General features: G+C 44.7%; 1 protein-coding gene across 3 annotated transcripts in view; it reads left to right on the top strand.

The window, feature by feature from the left end:
• Lcmt1 (leucine carboxyl methyltransferase 1) overlaps positions 1 to 20,941 on the top strand; it is a 79,344-nt gene that overhangs the window by 43,371 nt on the left and 15,032 nt on the right. For all 3 annotated transcript variants that reach the window (XM_057779956.1, XM_057779955.1, XM_057779957.1), the window contains exons 7-9: positions 4,216 to 4,336; positions 13,040 to 13,141; positions 14,188 to 14,279. In XM_057779956.1, the coding sequence (XP_057635939.1) occupies positions 4,216 to 4,336; positions 13,040 to 13,141; positions 14,188 to 14,279 (315 nt within the window). The remainder of the gene's footprint in view (positions 1 to 4,215; positions 4,337 to 13,039; positions 13,142 to 14,187; positions 14,280 to 20,941) is intronic.

Genomic DNA, 20,941 nt, shown 5'->3' with positions numbered 1-20,941 from the left:
GGAGTCTCTGGCTCACTGAGAATTCAGAGAGCACTGTTAGTTCCCAGGCCATGGTGCTGTTAGGAGGGATGGAACCTCTAGGAACAGGAACTGGGTAGGAGTTACTTTGGGAGCATGCTCCTGAAGGATGTTGGAGTCACAGTCTGTCCCTCTGCTCCTGGTTATGAAGTGTACCCTATTTTGCCATTTGTTTCTGGCTATATGGAGCCTGGCCTTGGGCCCAAAGCAACAGGACCAACTGGTCTTGGATGGAAAACTCTAAAACTGTGTGCCAAAGTAAACCTCTTCTCTTTATGGCTTTCAGGTATGTGTTAGAGGATGAGAGAGAAGTGAGTCAGTGAACGCCGAGTTCATGCCTCTTGTCCCTGGGATTTCCCACTCACAGTTCTCAGACTATAGCATGTAGCATATTCTTCTGTTGGCTCAATGCACATACTGATATTCAGGGACACTGGTTTCCTTAGGTTTGTGCTTTGAGAGGATGTCAGTAAGCAACTCAGCGTAGATTGATTGGCTTGCATGCTCCTAGGTAACCTGGCTCCCTCATCATCTGGAGTCTTAGCTCAATCAATATATCCCACAGGCATTATCAGAGGCCTGTCTCCATGGTGATTCTAGATGCTGCCAAGTTGACAACACTGTCTTTTTGATGAAATTTCCTTCTAGTCATAGCTTATATAATAGTGATAAAACTTTTGCCACCAAGTCTGGAAGGCTGAGTTGATCTTTATGATCTTTCCATCTTACACGATGGAAAAAGAGAACCGACTCCTACAGGTTGTCTTCTGACCTCCATGTACATACTCATAAACAAACGTGATTAAGGATTCTTTTCTAAAGCTTGAGCAACTATATCTCTTTAGTCATTGATTTATTAGATGAGATATGGTAATATGGGTTTTCTTCCTTTTTGTAACATTTCTAATAATATAATATGAGATTTTGTTTTGTTTGTCCTGTTTTTTGACAAGGTTTTCATGCTGGCTTTGAACTTGCAATGCAGCCAAGGATGACCACAAACTTCTGATTATCTTTTCCCTACCCCCACCCCCCAGACCCCCAGGGCTGAGATTGCAGGCATGTACCACCATGCCTAGTTTATGCACTGCTGGAGATTCCAGGGAATGCTAGCCTGAGCTGTAATCCTGTACCATATGACTTAAGGTTGTAGAATTAGATCGTGGTGTTAATTTGGAGAGACAGTCTTCCTTTCAGCGGTTTGCTTTCTGATACTCACCGTGTTTGCAACATAGACTTACTTCTGTCTTCTTGATTCAGGGTTTGCCCTTCTGTACTGTCATTCAGCTGCATTGGGTTTGAGATGTCTGGTGGAGCTGGGAAGATGGCACAGTGGTATGAGCTCTTGCCGTGCGCATATTTGGACCTGTGTGTGCCCATAACCTCAGTGTGGTGGCGAGGAGACAGGTAGATCCTGGTAGTTCATTGGCCGGCCAGCCTAGCCAAAATGAAGAGCTTCTGGTTCTATGAGAAGCAGTAAGGTCAGAGTGATAGAGGAAGACACCTGATGTCCTCTTCTCCCTGCCCACCCACATACACATGCACGTGTATGGAGACTGGACAGTGTTCCAGTGAGCACTGGGTGTGCATCTTAGCCAAGTGGAGGTATAGATAATTTCACTGTTTAAAAAGCCAAAATGGAATTCTTGGGAACAGAGTGGCTGGTTGACAACATCAGGTCAGTGCTAGACTTTGCTGTGGACACCATTCCTTTCTCATAACTGTTGTCAGTTATGAGCATAGGTGCCGTGTCCAGTTATACAGATTGGACTTCTGATAGCATGTGTACTAGGGTGTGATTGTGAGCAGCTTATTTCACTGCTGTATTTCTGAAGTTTTCTCTTTGAGTACTGGAATAATATCAGAACCCAGCAATCCATGTTACAAGTTTATAGGAATGATAGCTGGTTTTTAAAAATCTGAGCCAGGGTGTGGGTAGCACACACCTTTAATTCAATTCCAGCACTCGGGAGGCAGAGACAGGTGGAGGCAGAGACAGGCGGATCTTTGTGAGTTCAAGGCCAGCCTGGTCTAGTTCCAGGACAGACTCCAAAGCTACAGAGAAACCCTGTCTCAAAAAACCAAAAGAAAAAGAAAGAAAAAAGGAGAAAAAGGAAAGAAAAAAATTTGAGAAATGTGATTGGGGATATAGGATTGGGGACTTGCCTAGCGTGCATGTGGCCCTAGGTTTAGTCCTCAGTACTGAAAAAAGAAAGGAAAAAAAAAAAGGAAAATGAGAGCAATGGCTAGGTGTAATGGTGTAGTGTGTACCTATAACACTAGCCTTAGGCTGGAGGATCATGAGTTCATCACCAGCCTGGTCTTCAAAGTGAGAACCTGTCTCAAAAAACAAACAGAAAATCTGAGATGCTATTACGTTTCTATAATTTTAGTTTTTGCTTATGGTGATTAGGGGAGAAGTTATGAATAACTTTTAACTTTGGTATGTAGAGATTATTGTAGCTTTGTAGTAATATGTTTAAAAGATATACTATGTTCTTTTTTATCAGTTTCTTATTTTTTATCATTTGATTTCATGTAGTTTATTTGTTCCACAATCTAAAATTAAAGACAAAACAGGTCAGTTAATTTTGGAGAAATAGCCAGTCCTGATACTCTTATGACTTACAGTGAAGGGAAGGGATAGGGACCTAGCAGAGGAGTCAGAAGGACTGCAAATGAATTAAGAAAGGACCAGATGAGATGTTCTAGAACCACAACAGAGTATTGGGCAGAATGGTGGGTGTGGACCCGCCCTAAACAAGTCCCTCGTACCACCCTGCTGTGGCTTAGGCTGTGTTGAGGAAGAGGGGGTGGGAAGTGTGTAAGAGCCACAAGATAGGCTAAGCCACTAGGAGATGCCATGCTGGACTTGACACAACCATTACAGTCATTAATTCACATCAACTGGTTTCCTGCACCGATCCACATGGGACCACTCCTGTCAGCAGCCAGTCAAGGGAGGAGGAGGGGCTCACAGAGCCCTAAACTTTACCCTGGACTACTGGCTATTGATAGATTTTGGAAAAGGAGTGATTGCTGTTTCTAATTGTCCCTCTGCTGCTGAGCCCATCAGGCTGCAACAGACGGCTCCAAACGCATTCTCACAGCGATGGCCCTCAGGAATCTTGGTGGATCATAAAACAAAGAATAATCATGAACATGAGAGAGATTTGTTGGAAGTGGGGGAGAGGAGTGGTAACAGAGGGGGTAAGAGTGGCCAGTATGCAAGGCGTATGTATGTGAAGTCATAAAAAGGTTTTTGCAGCTACCTTATGTCTGGTAGATCAGTGAATGCTATTAATGGAATCTTGTAGAACATAACCATTCAAAACAACATTGTTATTAGCTTTTTAATTTTATTTGGTGTTGGGGATGAAACACAGGGCCTGATATATGCTAGGAAAGCACTGAACCAATGAATAAAAACAAACAAACAAATAAATAAAAGGCTTAGGTATTCTAAGCCTTTATTTTTCAGCTTTTTATGGGAGACCTTCACTTAAGAGGAATTACAGTCTGTTAAGTGAATATTGTAATTGCTGCATACTCAGCTCAGGGGTTTGAGATAACTCACATGTTGCTAAGGATGCTGTGAGTTGGCAGTGGATGCTGGACTGAACTGGGTGCCTCTTTCTTGGGGCCAGGCATGCTGATAGCTCCAGGGGCCTGAGCAACCAATGGATGGGCCAGCTGGCAGCCGTCAGCCACGATGCTTCCTCATTCTCTTCCCATCACTTGGCTGCCTGGAATCCATTTATTTCTATAAGGATTCTGTTGAAGGAAAAGGTCAGGCTCCACTGCAGGTGATGGCCACACTGTCTTGTGTTTGCTGCTGCCCATTGCTGTGATGGCCAGAGCAAGGGCTTAAGTTCCAGGGAAAAAGAATAAACTCCTGTGATGGGAGAATCTGCAGGGTGCCATTGCCCCAGGACAGTAGGTGCACGGCAGCAACAGATCCATCTCCTTTTCTGCATCCCACCCCACGTAGTGAACTGATTTTCATAGAGAGACAGACCTCTGCTCCTTGTTCTCTTCTCAGGAGTTACGTCTTTTGACACCTGTACTAGACATTGATCATACAGTGCCTGCTGCGTCTGAATTTCTTGAATATGAACTGCCAGTGCCACCATGTTTGTGTAAGTCGATGCCCTGACTTGATGAAAACATACTTACCTCTTCTTTCTTTTCCTTAAGATTGCCAACACTCCTGATAACTGAATGTGTGCTGGTTTACATGACTCCAGAGCAGTCAGCCAACCTCCTAAAGTGGGCAGCCAGCAGTTTTGAGACGGCCATGTTCATAAACTACGAGCAGGTAAGAGTTTCCCGAGGTGGATTCTGCATGGGCTTCCAGTGTAGCTTTGCCTCCGTTCTTCCTTGTTCGTTCCCTTCTGTCTGCAGCCATCGGTCTGTTCTAGCGGCCCCTGGCCCCTTTTCTCTTGGTTTCTTGACTTCCCAACAGCAATTAGAGATTTTGGAACTTAATTCTTGGGAAAAGTTTTAAAATTTTTTATCATTCTGTTATCTACAGATATCTATAGAACTTGAGGCATAATGGCATGAGGTAATTTTGACAGTATTAGCAGGAGGAGCAGACTCAAAGGCCGTTAGACAAGCAGGGATGTGAATGGAAGACATTGACTGTGACTGGTGTAGAGGATGGAGACTAAGGGACCTGCAGCTGCCACTCCTGAGTCGTGTGGAAGGTGTGGCCTGAGGGGGCTGGAGAGGTTGGGGACAGAGGTAGCCTAGACTGGTGTTGAAGGAGCTGCGGGCTGCGTTCCTGCCACCCAGCTCCCGGCCGCCTGGCTAGCTTATGCCCCGAAATAACAACATACAAACTGTATTCTTTTAAACACTGCCTGACCCATTATATCTAGCCTCTTCTAGGCTAATTCTCACGTATTAATTTAGCCCATTTCTAATAATCTGCGTAGCACCACTAAGTGCGCTTACCGGGAAAGATTCAGCATGTCTGACCTGGTGGCTGGCTGCATCGCATCTGGCTCTGAGAGGAGCTGCCCTGCATCTGAGCTCACTTCCTCTTCCAGCATTCTGTTCTGTTTACTCCGCCCATCTAAATTCTGCCCTATCAGATGGGCCAAGGCAGTTTCTTTATTGACCAATGAAATCCCACATCAGACTGGGTACTTGTGAACCACATGGAGATGGGGACTGATGGACTCCTCAGGTCCAGCCAGGAGTTTCATTTGGGCATTTGACCTAGAGTTGCAAGAGCTCCTAATTTTGTAAGGGAAGTTTGATATACTCCTTTATTGCAGCATAAAATGCCCTAGTCCTACGATCACTGACATTGGTCTGGTAGCTGCAGGGGAAAAAACCCTCTTGGAGCTTTGAAATGATCCTGCCTGAGTCTGAATCCTGTGTGATGAGGACAAGTTGCGTCCAGTCATTGTGCCTGTTTTCTTGCCGAGAACAGTAGCACCATGCTTCCTAGTGTGTTGTGAGGCACGCATGAGTTAGTATATGTATTTTCCCCTCCACACTGCCTCAGTTCTCTAAGTGTGGGCTCTTGAGAGTCTTCTGAGCTCTAGTTGTGTACTGCTGGGGGAGGTGGGGGTGATGATATACCCATGTGCACCATGTGGAGGCCTCTGATGCTCTCTGTCTTGTTCCTATGAGATGGGGGTCTCTACACTGAACCTGGAGCTTGTCCTCTGTTTCCACCCCTCTCCGCCAGCACTGAATTATAGTTGCTGTAATGGTTTGGAGAAAACCGTGCAGTTCCTTGAGGTGTGGCAGTGGGCCACGAGGGGCAGCTGGTCCCACCACTCAAGGCCTCTGTGGGTCCCATGTGGATGGGAGGCAGCGGGTGAAAGATCTTGGCGGATTGGCAGGGCAGCTGGTCCCATGAGGAGCCACAGCAGGTGAGAGATTGATAGACATCATGCAGAGAGAGAGACAGGAGAGGTTAGGGGGGAGATGAGAAGAGGCAGCAGCCACCTCTTCCCAAGAGAGACCCAGCAGAGAGAGCCCACTCAGGCTGAAGATCTGCTTGCCCCAGGGAAATGGGGGGTAGGGTGGGACTTGTCTCTTAAAGGGACAAGGACAGCAGATCATAACAATTCCATCTCTTTTATATTTTTTTATTTTTATTTATTTTTTTAAGCTCTATTTATTTATTATGCATACAACGTTCTGTTAACATATATACACCAGAAGAGGCACCAGATCTCATTACAGATGGTTGTGAGCCACCATGTGGTTGCTGGGAATTGAACTCAGGTCCTCTGGAAGAGCAGCTATTGCTCTTAACCACTGAGCCATCTCTCCAGCCCCTCCATTTCTTTTTTATAATAAAAAGGCAGGAAGTTAGGCAAACAGATTAAAGGAATTGATTAGGTAAAGTGGCACAGTTCCACAAGGCGCAGTGGGAACAAGGTGGGGAGAGGCCAGTTCCAGGAGGAGCTGCTGCATGTGACCGGAGATCTGTGGCCCTCAGTGGGTGAGAGATGGATAGACACACTGCAGAGACAGTGGGTATAGTTTATTTAGTGGGTTATGGAAGGGAAGGGGGAGAGAGAGAGAGAAAAAGAGGAAGTGGGGGGAGAGAGAGTGAGGTGGGAGAGGAGAGGTGGTGGGACAGAGAGAGCCCACTCAGATGAAAGCCCTGATGGAAGGGGGAGTGAGCGGGGCTTGTGTCTCAAAGGGACAGGACAGACCATTAATTCCCATATCTCTCTCTCTTTTTTTTAATAATAAAAAGGCAGGAGGTTAGGCACAATAGGTTAAAGGAATTGGGATGGTGGGTTATCAAGACTGCTTTCTGCTTATTTGTGGGCGTCGTCTTGGGGGGGAACCCGAGAAAGCTGGATGCTGGTCACATCCTGAGGTAGCTGATCACTTTACTCCTGTCCAGGGTTTGTGGTATGGAACTGTCCAGTGTCTCTTGGACCTGTTTAAGGTATTGGCAGAACAGAGGACAAAGTTAAGATTAGGAAAAAAAAATTTAGGACCAGGGAATTGAGAGGGGTGTATCTGACCTGTTTAAGGTGGATCCTTCAATTTGGCTCCCTGGAACTCACAAGAATTCTTTGAGTTTGTGAAAACATAAGTTTTAGACATATGTATTGTATAAACGGTCACATATTTATGTCAGAATGACTGTGACAGATATTTTTGCATAATGGAAAGTATCTTTAAGACTGTGGAAGGCAACCTGAGAGAGAATTTTGTTAACTTGTAGCTGATTGAAATTTGTTTGGTGAGGCTGTCCTTTTAAACGACAAAACCTCTCAGTTGTCAAACTGCATCAGAGATCTTTGAGAAGGATAGTTTTACTTGAGTTATTGATGAAAAAAAGGACAGAGAACTTACTTGGTTGGCAGCTAGAGTTACTCCTCAGGGTCCTCCATGGTTGCTGAGGGTCATATTTACCTTTTGCTATTTAGCGCAGGGCCTGCCAGGCTCCAGAAGATCCTGTGGGCTAGAAATCTGTAGGAAGACAAGCCTACCTTGACCTGAGCAGCAAGGCTGTCAATTCTAGTAATTCTGTCTACTGTCTGGAGATCTTCAGTTTAGACGAAAGGCAGTTTTTCCCAGTGGTCAGTGCTTGGCAGTTGAAGCAAATTGCAGATGGACATTGTTTTGTGCCCATCTATCTTCTGTCTTCTTGGTAGGAGGTAGAGTGCTGCTGCTAGGAGCCAACCTGTCTCTTTTTGTTTTGAAAAGTCTTTTAATAATTAAATATTTAAATACCATATTCCCCAGATCTTTGAGCAGTTGAGGGCTGTTTGCCAGGTATAGATGAGTTATAATTACAGTATAGAATCTGCCTGGAGAGCTGGATCCAAGCTTGACTGTACTGCCTCTCAACTTAACAGGTAAGATTTATATTTGTAAAAGACATAGAAGAAAAAACTGCTTGCAGTAGAAGCTTAACAGTAAAACTGACAATGATAGAGAACAGCTTAATATATTTTAAAGCAGGGTTGGGTTAAATATACCGTATTTTTGTAAGAGACTTAAAAGTACATACCAATTTAAGACATGAGATTTACTGTTTTTTTTTAGTCTGGAATGAGATACAATGGACAGTTATAACATTTAACAGTAAACATAAGTATATTTAAGTCACATGTATGCACACATACACACACATTAGAGTTAACTCAAGTCACATGTACACACACACACACAAACAGGAGTTGGACAAAGTGGATGCTTTTGGTGGGCCCCACCAAAATCATGTCACTGCGTAAAACATAACAGAGTCAGTAAGAGGAATTTAGAGACAAAAACATAAGTAAATCAGGGAACTAGGCAGGGAATATCTCAGTAAAGATGGTGGGACTTGGCCACCCAACCTGGACCTCAGTTAAGATGGCAGTGAGGTGAGGTCACCTGACCTCAGTTAAAATGGCAGTTGTCATGTGTTGTACGGAGAAGCCACATTCTTTTGAGCTGCGGCAGTTTTAAATTGATAACAACGAAGACATAGAGGCCGTGTAGAACATACATTTAAAACAGAATTACATCCGTGTGGCCATACCATTCACACATTCTTTTATATATGAAGTAGAGAGAAAAATTGCTCAGTACCATGATCCACCCTGTCTCCGAGCTGCTGAGCCACAGTCGCAGCGGGGAGCAAAGGCTGAAATTGAAAACAGCTGCCTCGTGGATCCGACTAATCTTGTTGGTTTCTGCTGGACCAGCAGTAGTAGTGGCAGGGATAGAATAGAAGGAATGGGAGCAAGAGGAAAAGAGCATTTTCAGACAGGTAGCAAAGGGGCTGCCTAGTGAAAGGAAAACGGAGCCGGGTGGCTGATAGTTTCTAAGGGTTTGTTTCCCATGCCGAAACCGTGAAAACCCTCGAAAACAGCAGGCACCTCAAGGCCTGTAGGGAAATGTCTTCTCTCAATAGGCAGGATGATAATATAGCCTGGCTGACTCTGGTCCGTGGTGATTCGGATGTCAGAGGCTAGAGGCAGCCCCAGGTGGTCTCTCACAGTGGGAACCACTTACAGGTGGTACAAAAGACAAAAACAAAACAAAACAAAAAAATCCGAGGGACCCCTGGTCTCAAAGTGAATGTACCACTGCTAGTGTGGGAGGACTGCCCCTGGTGGTCCTGTCACATTTTTAGCTAGGAGAAGCAATCATAGATGAATGTCAGTGAGGGATTCAACTGTAGTCATGAAGGCCATGGTTGCCCACGCCCCCTGTAGGAACACCAGAAAGTTGCTGGGAGTTCAACAGTCCATGCCTCAGGTTCTGAGAAATGGTTAAACTGACTGAAGGGGAAAACTCATCAATTGAAGCCACTGGTGTGTGTTGGGGGGTTAGCATCCAGGCAGTTCCTGAGCCCAGGGTTCCATGTCTCCTCAGCAGGCCCGGGGAGTGAATGCAGAAAGAGCCTGCAGAGAGAGCCTGGCCAAGTTACGGAGCACCAATGTAATGGTTTAGGTAAAACAGCACAGTTCCCTGAGAGGTGGCAGCAGGCCACAAGGGGCAGCTGGTCCCACCACCTTAGGCCTCTGTGGGTCCCTGGCAGGACTTGTTTCTTAAAGGGACAGGACAGACCATTACAGTTGTCATGTGGCCAAACTGACTTTTATGTGGGTACTGAGCATCTAAACAAGATATTCGGGTTTGTGTAGTAAATTCTTACCCATGGAGCCACCTTCCTAATTACAGTTCTTTGCTGTTTAGAACTTACCTTATAGAAATTCATGAAATGCTACACAGCACTAGGCAAGTGTCGGGGACCAGCCTTGACAAAAATACCTCTTGTCAGGTAAGGGCGTGGGTATTAGAAATATAGTAAAGTATCTGAAGACACAAATGAAAGTAATAAAATGCAGAAACATATAGCATCGGGAGCGAATTTTTTTAGTGAGTACTGAAATTTGCGTTTAATTTCCAACTGCTTAAAAAGGTAGGAGTAAGACAAGAGACTACATTAACATACCAATTGAAAGTCACAGGCTAAGTTCACAGTTAAATATTCTGTTCCTAGAACAAAACAACAAGTCACCAAGTCATGCTCACACCCTAGACCAGACACTTTGTAGGTAAACCCCGCCCTGGGTGGAATCCCATGTTATTTCCATAAAGGGCATTGGAACTTAGTTGGATTCTTAGACTTTTGTTTTAGGTAGGAACAAACCACTTCCCTATTCCAGGAGTGCAGGGCCTGGCAATTAGCCACACCTGTTGACAATAGCTTAGAGAGCAGAACTCTGATTTACAACTAGGTGGGAGCTTTGTGTAAGGTAGAAGCACAATAACCTTGAAGAACCTAGAAACTCTCTGACCTTTGGCCTTTTTGGGCCTCCACAGGCAAGTAACAAGCAGAATGCGTGCTAGCTGTTTTTATTATTTACTTACTTAGGTTTTTTTTTGAGACAGTCTTACTGTGTACCCTGACTAGCTTGGAACTTGCTATGTAGACCTCATACTTGGGTGATGATCCTGCTTCTGCCTCCCAAGTGTTGGGATTCCAGATGTTCACCATCATAACCAGTTTTTTAAAAAATTCTTTTCAGTGGAATCTCACTTTATAATTTCCTTTTTAATTCATTGCATGCAAGAACAGCGAGAAGACTTGGCCAAGTAGTGGAGAGGTCCAGGCTAGATTGGGGTTTAGTATGTCCTTCTCCATTCCAGCCTGGGTTCAGGTTCTTGGTCAGCTGACTGTCCTCCTTTCCACATTACAACTGCAAATGTTCCTCAGCCTGCCTTCCCTCCAGGACCACTGGCCATGGAAGCCAGCCCTCAGCTTTTCTCTGGAAGCATCCTTGGTATGGCCTGCATACCCATGGAGAATGGCTGCTGTAATGGTCTGCTCAGTCCCTTGCTCAGACTAGCCCTGCCTCGCCCCCCCCCCCCCAGGCAAGCTGATCTTCAGCTTCCAGTCTGAGTCCCTCCCTTTCCATCTCTCTCTTGAAGAAGCAGCTTCTGTCTCTCCCTTCTCCCCACTTTCCCCCTTACCCCCTGTTTCTCTCTCTCTCTCTTTCTCTCTCTCCCCCTCCCTCTCTCTCTGCTCTTCCCCCTTCTCCCCTTTCCTTCCATAACCCACTGAATAAATATCCAACTTCACTCTGCATAGCATGCCTATTGGTCTCTGTCTCTCATCTGCTGGGACTGCAGCTTCCTACCTGGGACTCACTACCCCTCGTGGCCCCCACTGCAGCCATTTGGGGAACTGCACCATCCCTGCCTGGGACTGGCTGCTCTCGGGGCCCACTGCCCACTACCTGCAGCCACTTTGGGGGACCTACAGCATGGTCTCATGGCCTGCTGCCTGCAGCCACTTCGGGGCCTTGTGGCGGACCTGCTGCCCGCCACAGCCACTCGGGGATCTGCAGCATTTTACTTTTACCATTACAGCCACCACATGTCGTGTGTGTGCTGCTTTGCTCACTGGCCTCTGCACTCTCTGTCCAGAAGCATTTATCTAGCATACTCTGGAAGGTGGTGGGCTGATTCTGACTCAAGGCCTTTTACTCAGGAGCACACCTGGGACTGCGCCAGATTTCAGTGCCCTGCCTCCAGCTGTTCCTCACCTGGTTCAACTCCCACCATCTTCACTTTGTCAATAGAAATGAAACTTAAATCAATAGTCCTCAACCATCAGCAGCCTCACAGTGTAGATTAGTTGCTTATGTGCTTTTCCCAGTAAATGGTTTACAGTGACAAAGCCATGTTGGTGGTCGGGTGGGCAGCACCCACTTCCCTTCCCACATACTCTGTGCTCAGCACTGCTGTGTAAGTTCTCCACGTCTTTGTTTACTTCACTGTCATACAAATCCCAAGGTTGGTCTTAGTACTGCCAGATAGACTGAAGTTGCCCAGCTTCTCCAGGGTCACAGCTACTGTCAAGCCAGGATTCAAACCCAGGCAATAAAATGAAGAAGAATGTGCTCTCAGACACCTGCCCTGAGGCACACGAGAGAGGATAGCATTTCTGTTGTCTGGCTTTGTGTGTGACAGAGTACTGGTATGTGTGCTGTGACAGTACACATGTCTTCTGGCACTCGGGAGGCTAAGGCAGGAGGAGCACCAGTTTAAGGCTCACACAGACAAAAGACTATCTCAGAAACAAAATAAAACCAAACAATCAGAAAGGTTATATCGAGACAAGCAGATCTCTCTCTGACCCTAGACCTCAGTCTTCTGCTTGGGAAATAGTGCAGCCTGCTCTGTGTTTGTTAAATGCAGTAAAGACAAGTTGGCTTGTCTCTTGAAAGCACACAATAACATTCTGTTCACATTTCTCTATTCCTTGCTTCTTCTTAATTTTTAAATATTTATTTATTGTATATGTTTCTGTATGTATATGGCCACACATGTGCCATGGTGAGTGTGTGTATGTGTGTAAGTCAGAGGATAACCTGTAGTGTGGGTTCTCTTCTACCATGTAGTCCTGGGGATTGAATTTAGGTAGTCAGGCTTTGCAACAAGTGACTTTACCTGTTGAGCCCCTCTCACCAGTCCTATCCTTTGCTACTGCTTCTTCTTTTGGGGGGAGGTGGTTTAGGACAGGATTTCTTTGTGTGGCCCTGGCTGTCCTGGAACTAGCTCTGTATACCAGGCTGTTCTCAAACTCCACTTGCTTCTACCTCTTAAGTGCTAGGATTAAAGGTGTGCGCCACTGCCTGGCTATACTTTGCTCTTAAGAGTTTATCTTAAAATCATTCTGTGACTATCTCTATATTTTCTTGCCTGCTTTCACAGCTATATGGTATTTCATTTTATGAAGGTAATAGAATCGATTGAAGTTAACAGATAATTCTTCCCATATTCCAGTTACACTTACCATTGCATCTTTGCACATGTGTGAGCCTCTCTGCCAACAATAGAATTATTGTACTAGGTAGGTGGGTGTGTGCTGCCCTTTATGGGGGATACATCAGCTCAGTTTTCTGTCACACACCACTCCTGAGCTGCTCCCGTGTGTATTTCCAAATGTCAGCCTTGACTGGATATTATGTTTTGCTTATTTAGGACATAGACCTTTAAGTTGTGGCTAACCAGCGTTTTCCCTTCTCAGGTGAACATGGATGACCGGTTTGGGCAGATCATGATTGAAAACCTCCGGAGGCGACAGTGTGACCTGGCGGGAGTGGAAACCTGCAAGTCACTAGAGTCCCAGGTCAGAGCAGATTCTGAACACTTGCTCTCCGTGGCAGCTAGACCATGAGAAGCCCTGTTATGCCTGTGACACAGGCAGAGGGTGCTCCTAGTGGTAGGAGAACTCAAGTCCTGTCTGTCCCCTTGATATAGAAAACACAAATTGACATTTCCCTACAGTTTGTTTTCATTATGCATATTTTTTTGTATAATTCACTTTGTGTTATGCAGAATTTCAGACAAGCATAAAAGACTAGATTAGCAAACACCCATATCCTATCAGTCAGCTTCAGTAATTGTCAATATTTTGTTAGTGTTTTCCCACCGCCCCACACAATGTTATTTGTTGGTGTCATCAAAATTTTTTTCGACATTTGCTAGACAATACATGTTTCCACGCTAAGTGCTTGTTAAGTGCCCTCCTACTGTTGAGCTTTCTTCCAGGGTGATGTCACCACAATCACTCCCTACAGCTCAACAGTAGCTCCTCTATGCTTCTGCTTCCCAGACCGGCTTCAGTTTGTCTGGTAGATGGAAGGCATGTTTTGTAGTGTGTTTGACTTGGCATCTATCCATGGTCTACATTTTATAGGTGATTAATACAGCTTTGTATTGCTCTTAATCTTTGATAGGCCCTTAAAAAAGGAAAAAGGCATTTGTTTGCTGGAGATAACCTCCCATACCTGCCACCATTTAAATAAACTGTATCACATGACTACTAAGTGGCATGTTGCTCACACCTGCAATCCTATCGCTTGGTAGACTGAGGCAGAAAGATCTTATGTTTGAGACCAGCCTGAGCTAGCAAGCTCCAAAACATGGCAAAACTCTGAAGCCAGCCAGCCAGCCATCGAACCAAACAAATAACTGTTGTTTGTAGGAGAAATTTTTTCTTTGTGTCTCTATACTCTAATGGGTTTTCCCAGGAAAACACTGCATGTGCATATAGAATAGGAAAGGACTAGACATGGGCTTTTGGAACGGAACTACTCTCAGAGAAATCCTGTGTGCTTCACGGTCTCAGGTGTGCATGCTGGGAATCATCCATGTCTCTCCACCCCCTTTCAGAAGGAACGGCTGCTATTGAACGGGTGGGAGACAGCGTCCGCAGTGGACATGATGGAGCTGTACAGTGGGCTTCCACGGGCAGAGGTGAAGAGGTATGTGAGTGCTAAGCCCAGGCTTCAGATGGTTGCCAGTGAGAGGCTGACCGTCTGTGTTCTTTAGTGTGAACACAAGGCTAACCTTAGCCAGGCTTATTTTGAAATAAGGTAAACATTGGTAAAAGCTTGAGAGAGTAACTCATTAGCCACTGGCTGAGATAGCGCCTTTGCCAAAGCAGATGATTTGAACTGAAATAAGTAGTTACTCCCGGAAAATTCCCAGAGCCACCTCGTTGTATAATCCCTGTCTTAGAGAGAAGATGATGTTACCCATGACTTCTAAGGGATAAGACCTCGAATGACATCTTTAAATGGACTCTTTCTTTGTTATAAAAGAAAGATATAGTCATTGTTCTAAAACTATTTCATGCTGAAGGCATGAAGTCTTATATATTTACATGGTACAGTTAGCTCTTATTAACAAGTTGGACCTGTTCTCCAGTAGTCCTTTACACAGATAAATATTTATTGATACATAGACTCTGGTTTCTAAATCAGGGGGTTCATACTATACACGGTGGTCACAGAAGTCATATTCCCTTTTTAAAACTTAATAGATTATATTTATATTTGTAATATCAAAGTCTTGAACCCTTCATATTTTGTTTACATGCTTGCATAGCAGTGTAGATAACAATAACTAATATTGTGGTAATTGTAAAGAAATTTAAAGAGGGACAGTTTGGACATTTACTCGTGTGGTCTTGTAGCTTGCTTGTTTTAGCATCTCCAATGCATCAGTACTAGGGAACATCACTGTGCCTGCGTAGACCTGTGTTGCTGCGTGTTTGGTTCATTTCTTAGTTGTTCTGTGCTTCCTCATCTGTCCTTCCCCTCTCCTTTGGAGACCTTGAGATACAATTTGGTGTCTGTCACAAGATCATGTGAGGAACTTTTGGACTTGCTCATCCTTAGATCTTATTGACATTTAGAAAAATATAATTTCTTTTGTGCTGTTTGTTTTTCCCGTGTCCAAGTATCAGTTATCTAGGCAGTGAATGCTCTGAGAGTGCCCTCTCATAGGTTGATGATTTATGGATTCTTGTGGAAGCTGCTGCTTCTTCTTCTTCTTCTTCTTCTTCTTCTTCTTCTTCTTCTTCTTCTTCTTCTTCTTCTTCTTCTTCTTCCTCTTCCTCTTCCTCCTCCTCCTCCTCCTCCTCCTTCTTCTTTCTTTCTTTCTTTCTTTTTTTTTTTTTTTTTGGTTTTTCGAGACAGGGTTTCTCTGTAGCTTTGGAGCCTGTCCTGGAACTAGCTCTGTAGACCAGGCTGGTCTCGAACTCACAGAGATCCGCCTGCCTCTGCCTCCCAAGTGCTGGGATTAAAGGCGTGTGCCACCACCACCCGGCCCTTCTTCTTCTTTCTTCTTCTTTTATCAGGCTAGCTTCCACTTCATAGGTGTCGAGGTGATGTTTTGAACATCTCTGGTCTGACATGTAATGCTGTTGCTCTGGCAGATTTATTCTAAGCAGCCAGAGGGGAGTCTGTAATGAGCATCAGCCCAGGGAGAATAACTCCTTTCTGGGCGGTCCTTTGTCTCATGCAGCCGTGGTCTTTTGTAGACAGCAACATGTAACCCTAACAGAGACCAGGTGTGACAGGAAATGGCCTTTGCTCCCTGAACAGGCCTCCTGACTCTGAATGTCACATGGGCTTTGTCTACACTTTCTTGTCTGCACCAGGGATATTGGCTCAAAATTGGTCCCAAATCTGCCTGTTGTTAGGAGCTCATGGCTAGTGAATAGCTTCAGTTTGTACTGAGTCCTGTCAGTTGTGTTCAGTTAATCTCTATTCTTCATTAAGGCTTTTCTTTGTCCTTTATGGAACTTTATTCAGTAATGTGCCTAGATGTTTTGTTAGTTTACTTTTCCAGGCGGCAGCTGGTGGCGGCCAGCAGGCAGAGACAGCTTGCAGCGGGCCCTGGGAAAGCCACCCGAGCCCGAGCGGCCTGAGCAGCAGCGGGGTGGGCTGGTTGCTGCGGTGACTAGCGGGTGGTGAGTTCACAGAGCAGCTGCGAGTCCCCGCAACTCCAGAGCAGCTCGCGGCAGGTTCCCAACGGCGAGCGGGCGAATGGGTAGGGACATGTGACAGACACATCGTATGAATCAGAACTGGACATTTATTACTTAGAGGAGAGAGGGAGAGGGAGAGAGGGAGAGAGAGAGATAGAGGGAGAGAAAGGGAGAGAGAGGGAGAGAAAGGAGAAAGACAGACAGAGAGAGGAGAGAAGCAGGGAGACATGCATGCTCCAAGAGAGGACAGAAAGAGAGAGATTCAAGATGGTGACAAGAGGTCAGAGGTCGCCGAGAGTGGGCATGGCTTGTCCCTTAAAGGGACCAGGGACCAGAAGAATAACATTCAGTGTCCCTTACTATGTCACATCTGAAATCAACTTAGAAGAGATGTATTTTGCTTCACCATGTGGAGATTCATCATGGCTAGCAGGGCCATTCCTTTGGGATGTGGATTGTATGTAGCAGAGCACACTGTCCTCTCATGGCCAGAAACTCAGAGAGGCAGCTGATGCAAGCAAGGCAAGTTTAAATTTGTGTCTGTACATCTTCGGACTATGGCGTCTGGGATGGACCTGCAGACTGAAACTCTCATTGATGTGTCCTTCCTGTGGCCCCTAGGTAGCACATTTAGTTTCTTTAGTCAGGTGCTAAGAACCGTACCTTGGGCTCAGCTATACTGGCTCTTTTTCTATCTAGCCTGCCTGTTCTGTTTTTTGCTATTAGATACTTTCTGTAGCTGTGATAAAACACTCAAACCAAAAACAACTTGGGGAGGAAAAGGTTTGTTTGGCTTATACTTTCAGGTTGTAATCCATCCTTGAAGGAAGTCAAGGCAGGAACTCCAGACATGAACTGAAGCAGAAACCATAGAGGAATGCTGCTTACTGGCTCATTCTGTCCCAGGTCTATGCTCAGCCACCTTTCTTTACAATCCAGGACCACCTGCTTAGGGACTGTACTGCTCATGGGCCTGGGTCGTCCTCCTTCCGTCAGACATACCCATAGGACAGTCTGGTCTACACAGTTCCTCGAGGTTCTCTCTTCTCGGGTGACCCTTGAGTGTGTCCAGTTGGCAATAAAAACTAACCACACCATTTTTAAAATTATATTTTTATTCATGTACATCTGTCTGTGTTTATGTATGCTCTATTTGCATGGGTGCTTGTGGAGGCCAGAAGAGTGCATAGGATCCCCTGGAGCTGTGTTTGTAGGCAGTTGTGAGCTGCCCAAGTTGGGTGCTGGGAACTGGATTCTGGTGTCCTCTGTAGTGAGTGCTGAGAACTGGACTCAGATCGTCTGGAAGAGCAGGAAGCAGTCTTTCCTAATGAGCATTTTCCGGCTTCTGGACTGCATTCTTTGTGAATCTCTCCTCCGTCACATTGGCTCCTGAGTCTCTGCACAGTCCTGCACACCACTGCCTGGCTCATGTGAAGCCTCCGCCAGCAGATTAATTCATCGTCCATTATTTTGTATCTCTGCCGCACAAAGTCCCTGGCATGGGCAAGATGCAATCAGGTTGTTTGCCACAGAGTGACAGGGGTGGCCTCGTATCCACTTCCTAGTCCATTTTCATTTCCACCCTAAACTTCCCCAGCGTTGCCATGTTTTCTGGGTTTTTACCAGCATTTTGGCCTCACTCTGGCCTGCTTCTCTACACTTCCCACACTCCTTTGGCACATGCAGTAAGCAGGTCTGTGGCAGCAGAGAAACCTGTCTTACTTTCTGTGCTAATTTTCTGCACTAGTTAGCTTTCTGTTACTATAACAAACACTTAAGGCGACCCATGTATAAAGTGAAAATATTTATTTTTCCTCAGAGTTTTAGAGTCATTCACCCAAAACATGTGCACGCTGCTTTCTTTGCACTGGTCGTGTTTTACTAAGCACACACCCTGTCTGAAATGCTCCAGGGTATGTCTTGGAATTATCCCATATTTACCCATGTAGATCTGCCCTGGTTCATAGTCTGGCTGTAGAGACCTGAAGTATGAGCATGTTTTAGTTCATGCAGATGGTCTCCTATAGTTCAGTTTTTGCTTGCTACCAGATTGGAACTGCTGCTGTAGAAATGCTCTTGACCATTTATCTTTCCATGCAGGGTAAGCTCTTTTTTTTTTTTTTTTTTTTTTTTTTTTTTTTTTTTATTTATTTTTTTTTATTAATTAATTAATTTAATTATTAAAGATTTCTGCCTCTTCCCCACCACCACCTCCCGTTCCCTCCCCCTCCCCCAATCAAGTCTTCCTTCCTCCTCAGCCCAAGGAGCAAGCAGGTTTCTCTGCCCTGTGGGAGGTCCAAGGACCACCCACCTGCATCCAAGTCTATTAAGGTGAGCATCCAAACTACCTGGGCTCCCACAAAGCCATTACATGCAATAGGATCAAGAACCCATTGCCATTGTTCTTCAGTTCTCAGTAGTCCTCATTGTCAATTATGTTCAGCGAGACCGGTTTTGTCCCATGCTTTTTCAGTCCCCGGCCAGCTGGCCTTGGTGAGTTCCCGATAGATCATCCCCATTGCCTCAGTGTGTGGGTGCACCCCTCGCCGTCCTGAGTTCCTTGCTCGTGCTCACTCTCCTTCTGCTCCTCCTTTGGATCGTGAGACTTCAGTCCAGTGCTCCAATGTTGGTCTCTGTCTCTGTCTTCTTTCATCGCCTGATGAAGGTTAATATTCAGGGGGATGCTTATATGTTTTTCTTTGGGTTCACCTTCTTATTTAGCTTCTCTAGAGTCACGAATTATAGTCTCAATGTCCTTTATTTATGGCTAGAAACCAAATATGAGTGAGTACATCCCATGTTCCTCTTTTTGGGTCTGGCTTACCTCACTCAGGATAGTGTTTTCAATTTCCGTCCATTTATATGCAAAATTCAAGAAGTCATTGTTTTTTACTGCTGAGTAGTACTCTAATATGTATATATTCCATACTTTCTTCATCCATTCTTCCACTGAAGGACATCTAGGTTGTTTCCAGGTTCTGGCAATTACAAACAATGCTGCTATGAACATAGTTGAGCATATACTTTTGTTGTATGTTTGGGCATCTCTTGGGTATATTCCCAATAGTGGTATTGCTGGGTCAAGAGGTAGGTTGAACCCGACTTTCCTGAGAAACCGCCACACTGCTTTCCAAAGTGGTTGCACAAGTTTGCATTCCCACCAGCAATGTGTCACTAAGACAGAAAGGCAACCCACTGACTGGGAGAAGATCTTCACCAACCCCGCAACTGACAAAGGTCTGATATCCAAAATATACAAAGAACTCAAGAAATTAGACCGTAAAAGGTTAATCAATCCAATTATAAAATGGGGCACTGAGCTGAACAGAGACTTTTCAACAGAAGAAGTTCAAATGGCCAAAAGTCACTTAAGATCATGCTCAACTTCCTTAGCAATCAGGGAAATGCAAATCAAGACAACATTAAGATACCATCTTACACCGGTCAGAATGGCTAAAATCAAAAACACCAATGATAGCCTCTGCTGGAGAGGTTGTGGAGAAAGGGGCACTCTCAGGGTAAGCTCTTAAAGAGGCAGATTGATCACAGGATTAGAGGATGTTCTTTCTTTGTGTTGAAAGAGGCTAAAATGCTTTCAAGGGAGGCAATCCTGTTTTGTCATATTGCTAGCAATTGAGAAAGTGCCTTTTCTTCTGTGTTCAGCCTTCAATCTTTTTCTGTCTGAGTGTTGAAAAACTACTGTTCTGGCTAGTTTTATGTCAACTTAACAGAAGTGAAAGTCATCTAAGAGCGGGGAAGGATAGAGAAATACCTCCATAAGATCAGGCTGTACGCTGGCCTGTGGGGCATTTTGTTAATTAGAGGTTTATGAGGTAGGGCCTAGTCCATTGTGGGTGAGTACCATCTCTGAGTCCTGGATTCTATAAGCAGGCTGAGCAAGCCAGTAAACAGCACCCTTCTGTGGCCTCTGCATCAGCTCCTGCCTCCAGGTTCCTGCTCTGTTTGAGTTCCTGTTCTAACTTCTTTGGTGCTGAACAGCAATGAGGAAGTATGAACTGAATAAACCCTCTCCTTCCCAAGTTGCTTTTGGCCATGGTCTTTCATCACAGCAATAGAGGTCTTAAGACAACTATCTTGTGTTTTCATTTATATTTGTTTTCTCGTAAATGAATTTGAAGACCTCTTGTTTGTTTTTTTTTTCTATTGGAATGATCTTTTCTTCTTCTTTTAAATTATTATGAAAGTTTTTCATGCTGAAGTTCTAGAACTCTATAAGGAGTTGCAGGGCAAAGAAAGTAGTCGTTTGCCACTAGCATTCCAGAGACCTTTCTAGTTCATTTGTCTTGACCTTTGAGGTAACCCTTTTTCCTCTTCCTCCTTTTCCTTTCTCCACTCACCCTTCCTTTCTTCCCATTCCTTCCTTACCCTCCTTCTCCTTTCTTTAAGACTGCACATTCCAAGTGTGTACTGTTCCCCTGAGCTAAACTTCCTGAATTCCTTCTTCTTTTTGAAAATTTATTTTAATTTCATGTGTGTGAGCATTTTTTTTTAAAAAAAACAATTCTTATGGCTTAACAACTTGTAATTTTTTTCTTGTAATTGATTTTATTTGTAGTGTTTGCCATGGAACAATTTAGGATGAGTCTTTATTTAAATATTTAAAGACATATTCCTAAATGTCTTTAAAGA

This window comes from Chionomys nivalis, chromosome 8 (assembly GCF_950005125.1).
Source record: "Chionomys nivalis chromosome 8, mChiNiv1.1, whole genome shotgun sequence".
NCBI lineage: Eukaryota > Metazoa > Chordata > Mammalia > Rodentia > Cricetidae > Chionomys > Chionomys nivalis.
Note: the sequence above shows the minus strand (reverse complement) of the source record. Positions and strands in the feature narration are given on the sequence as shown.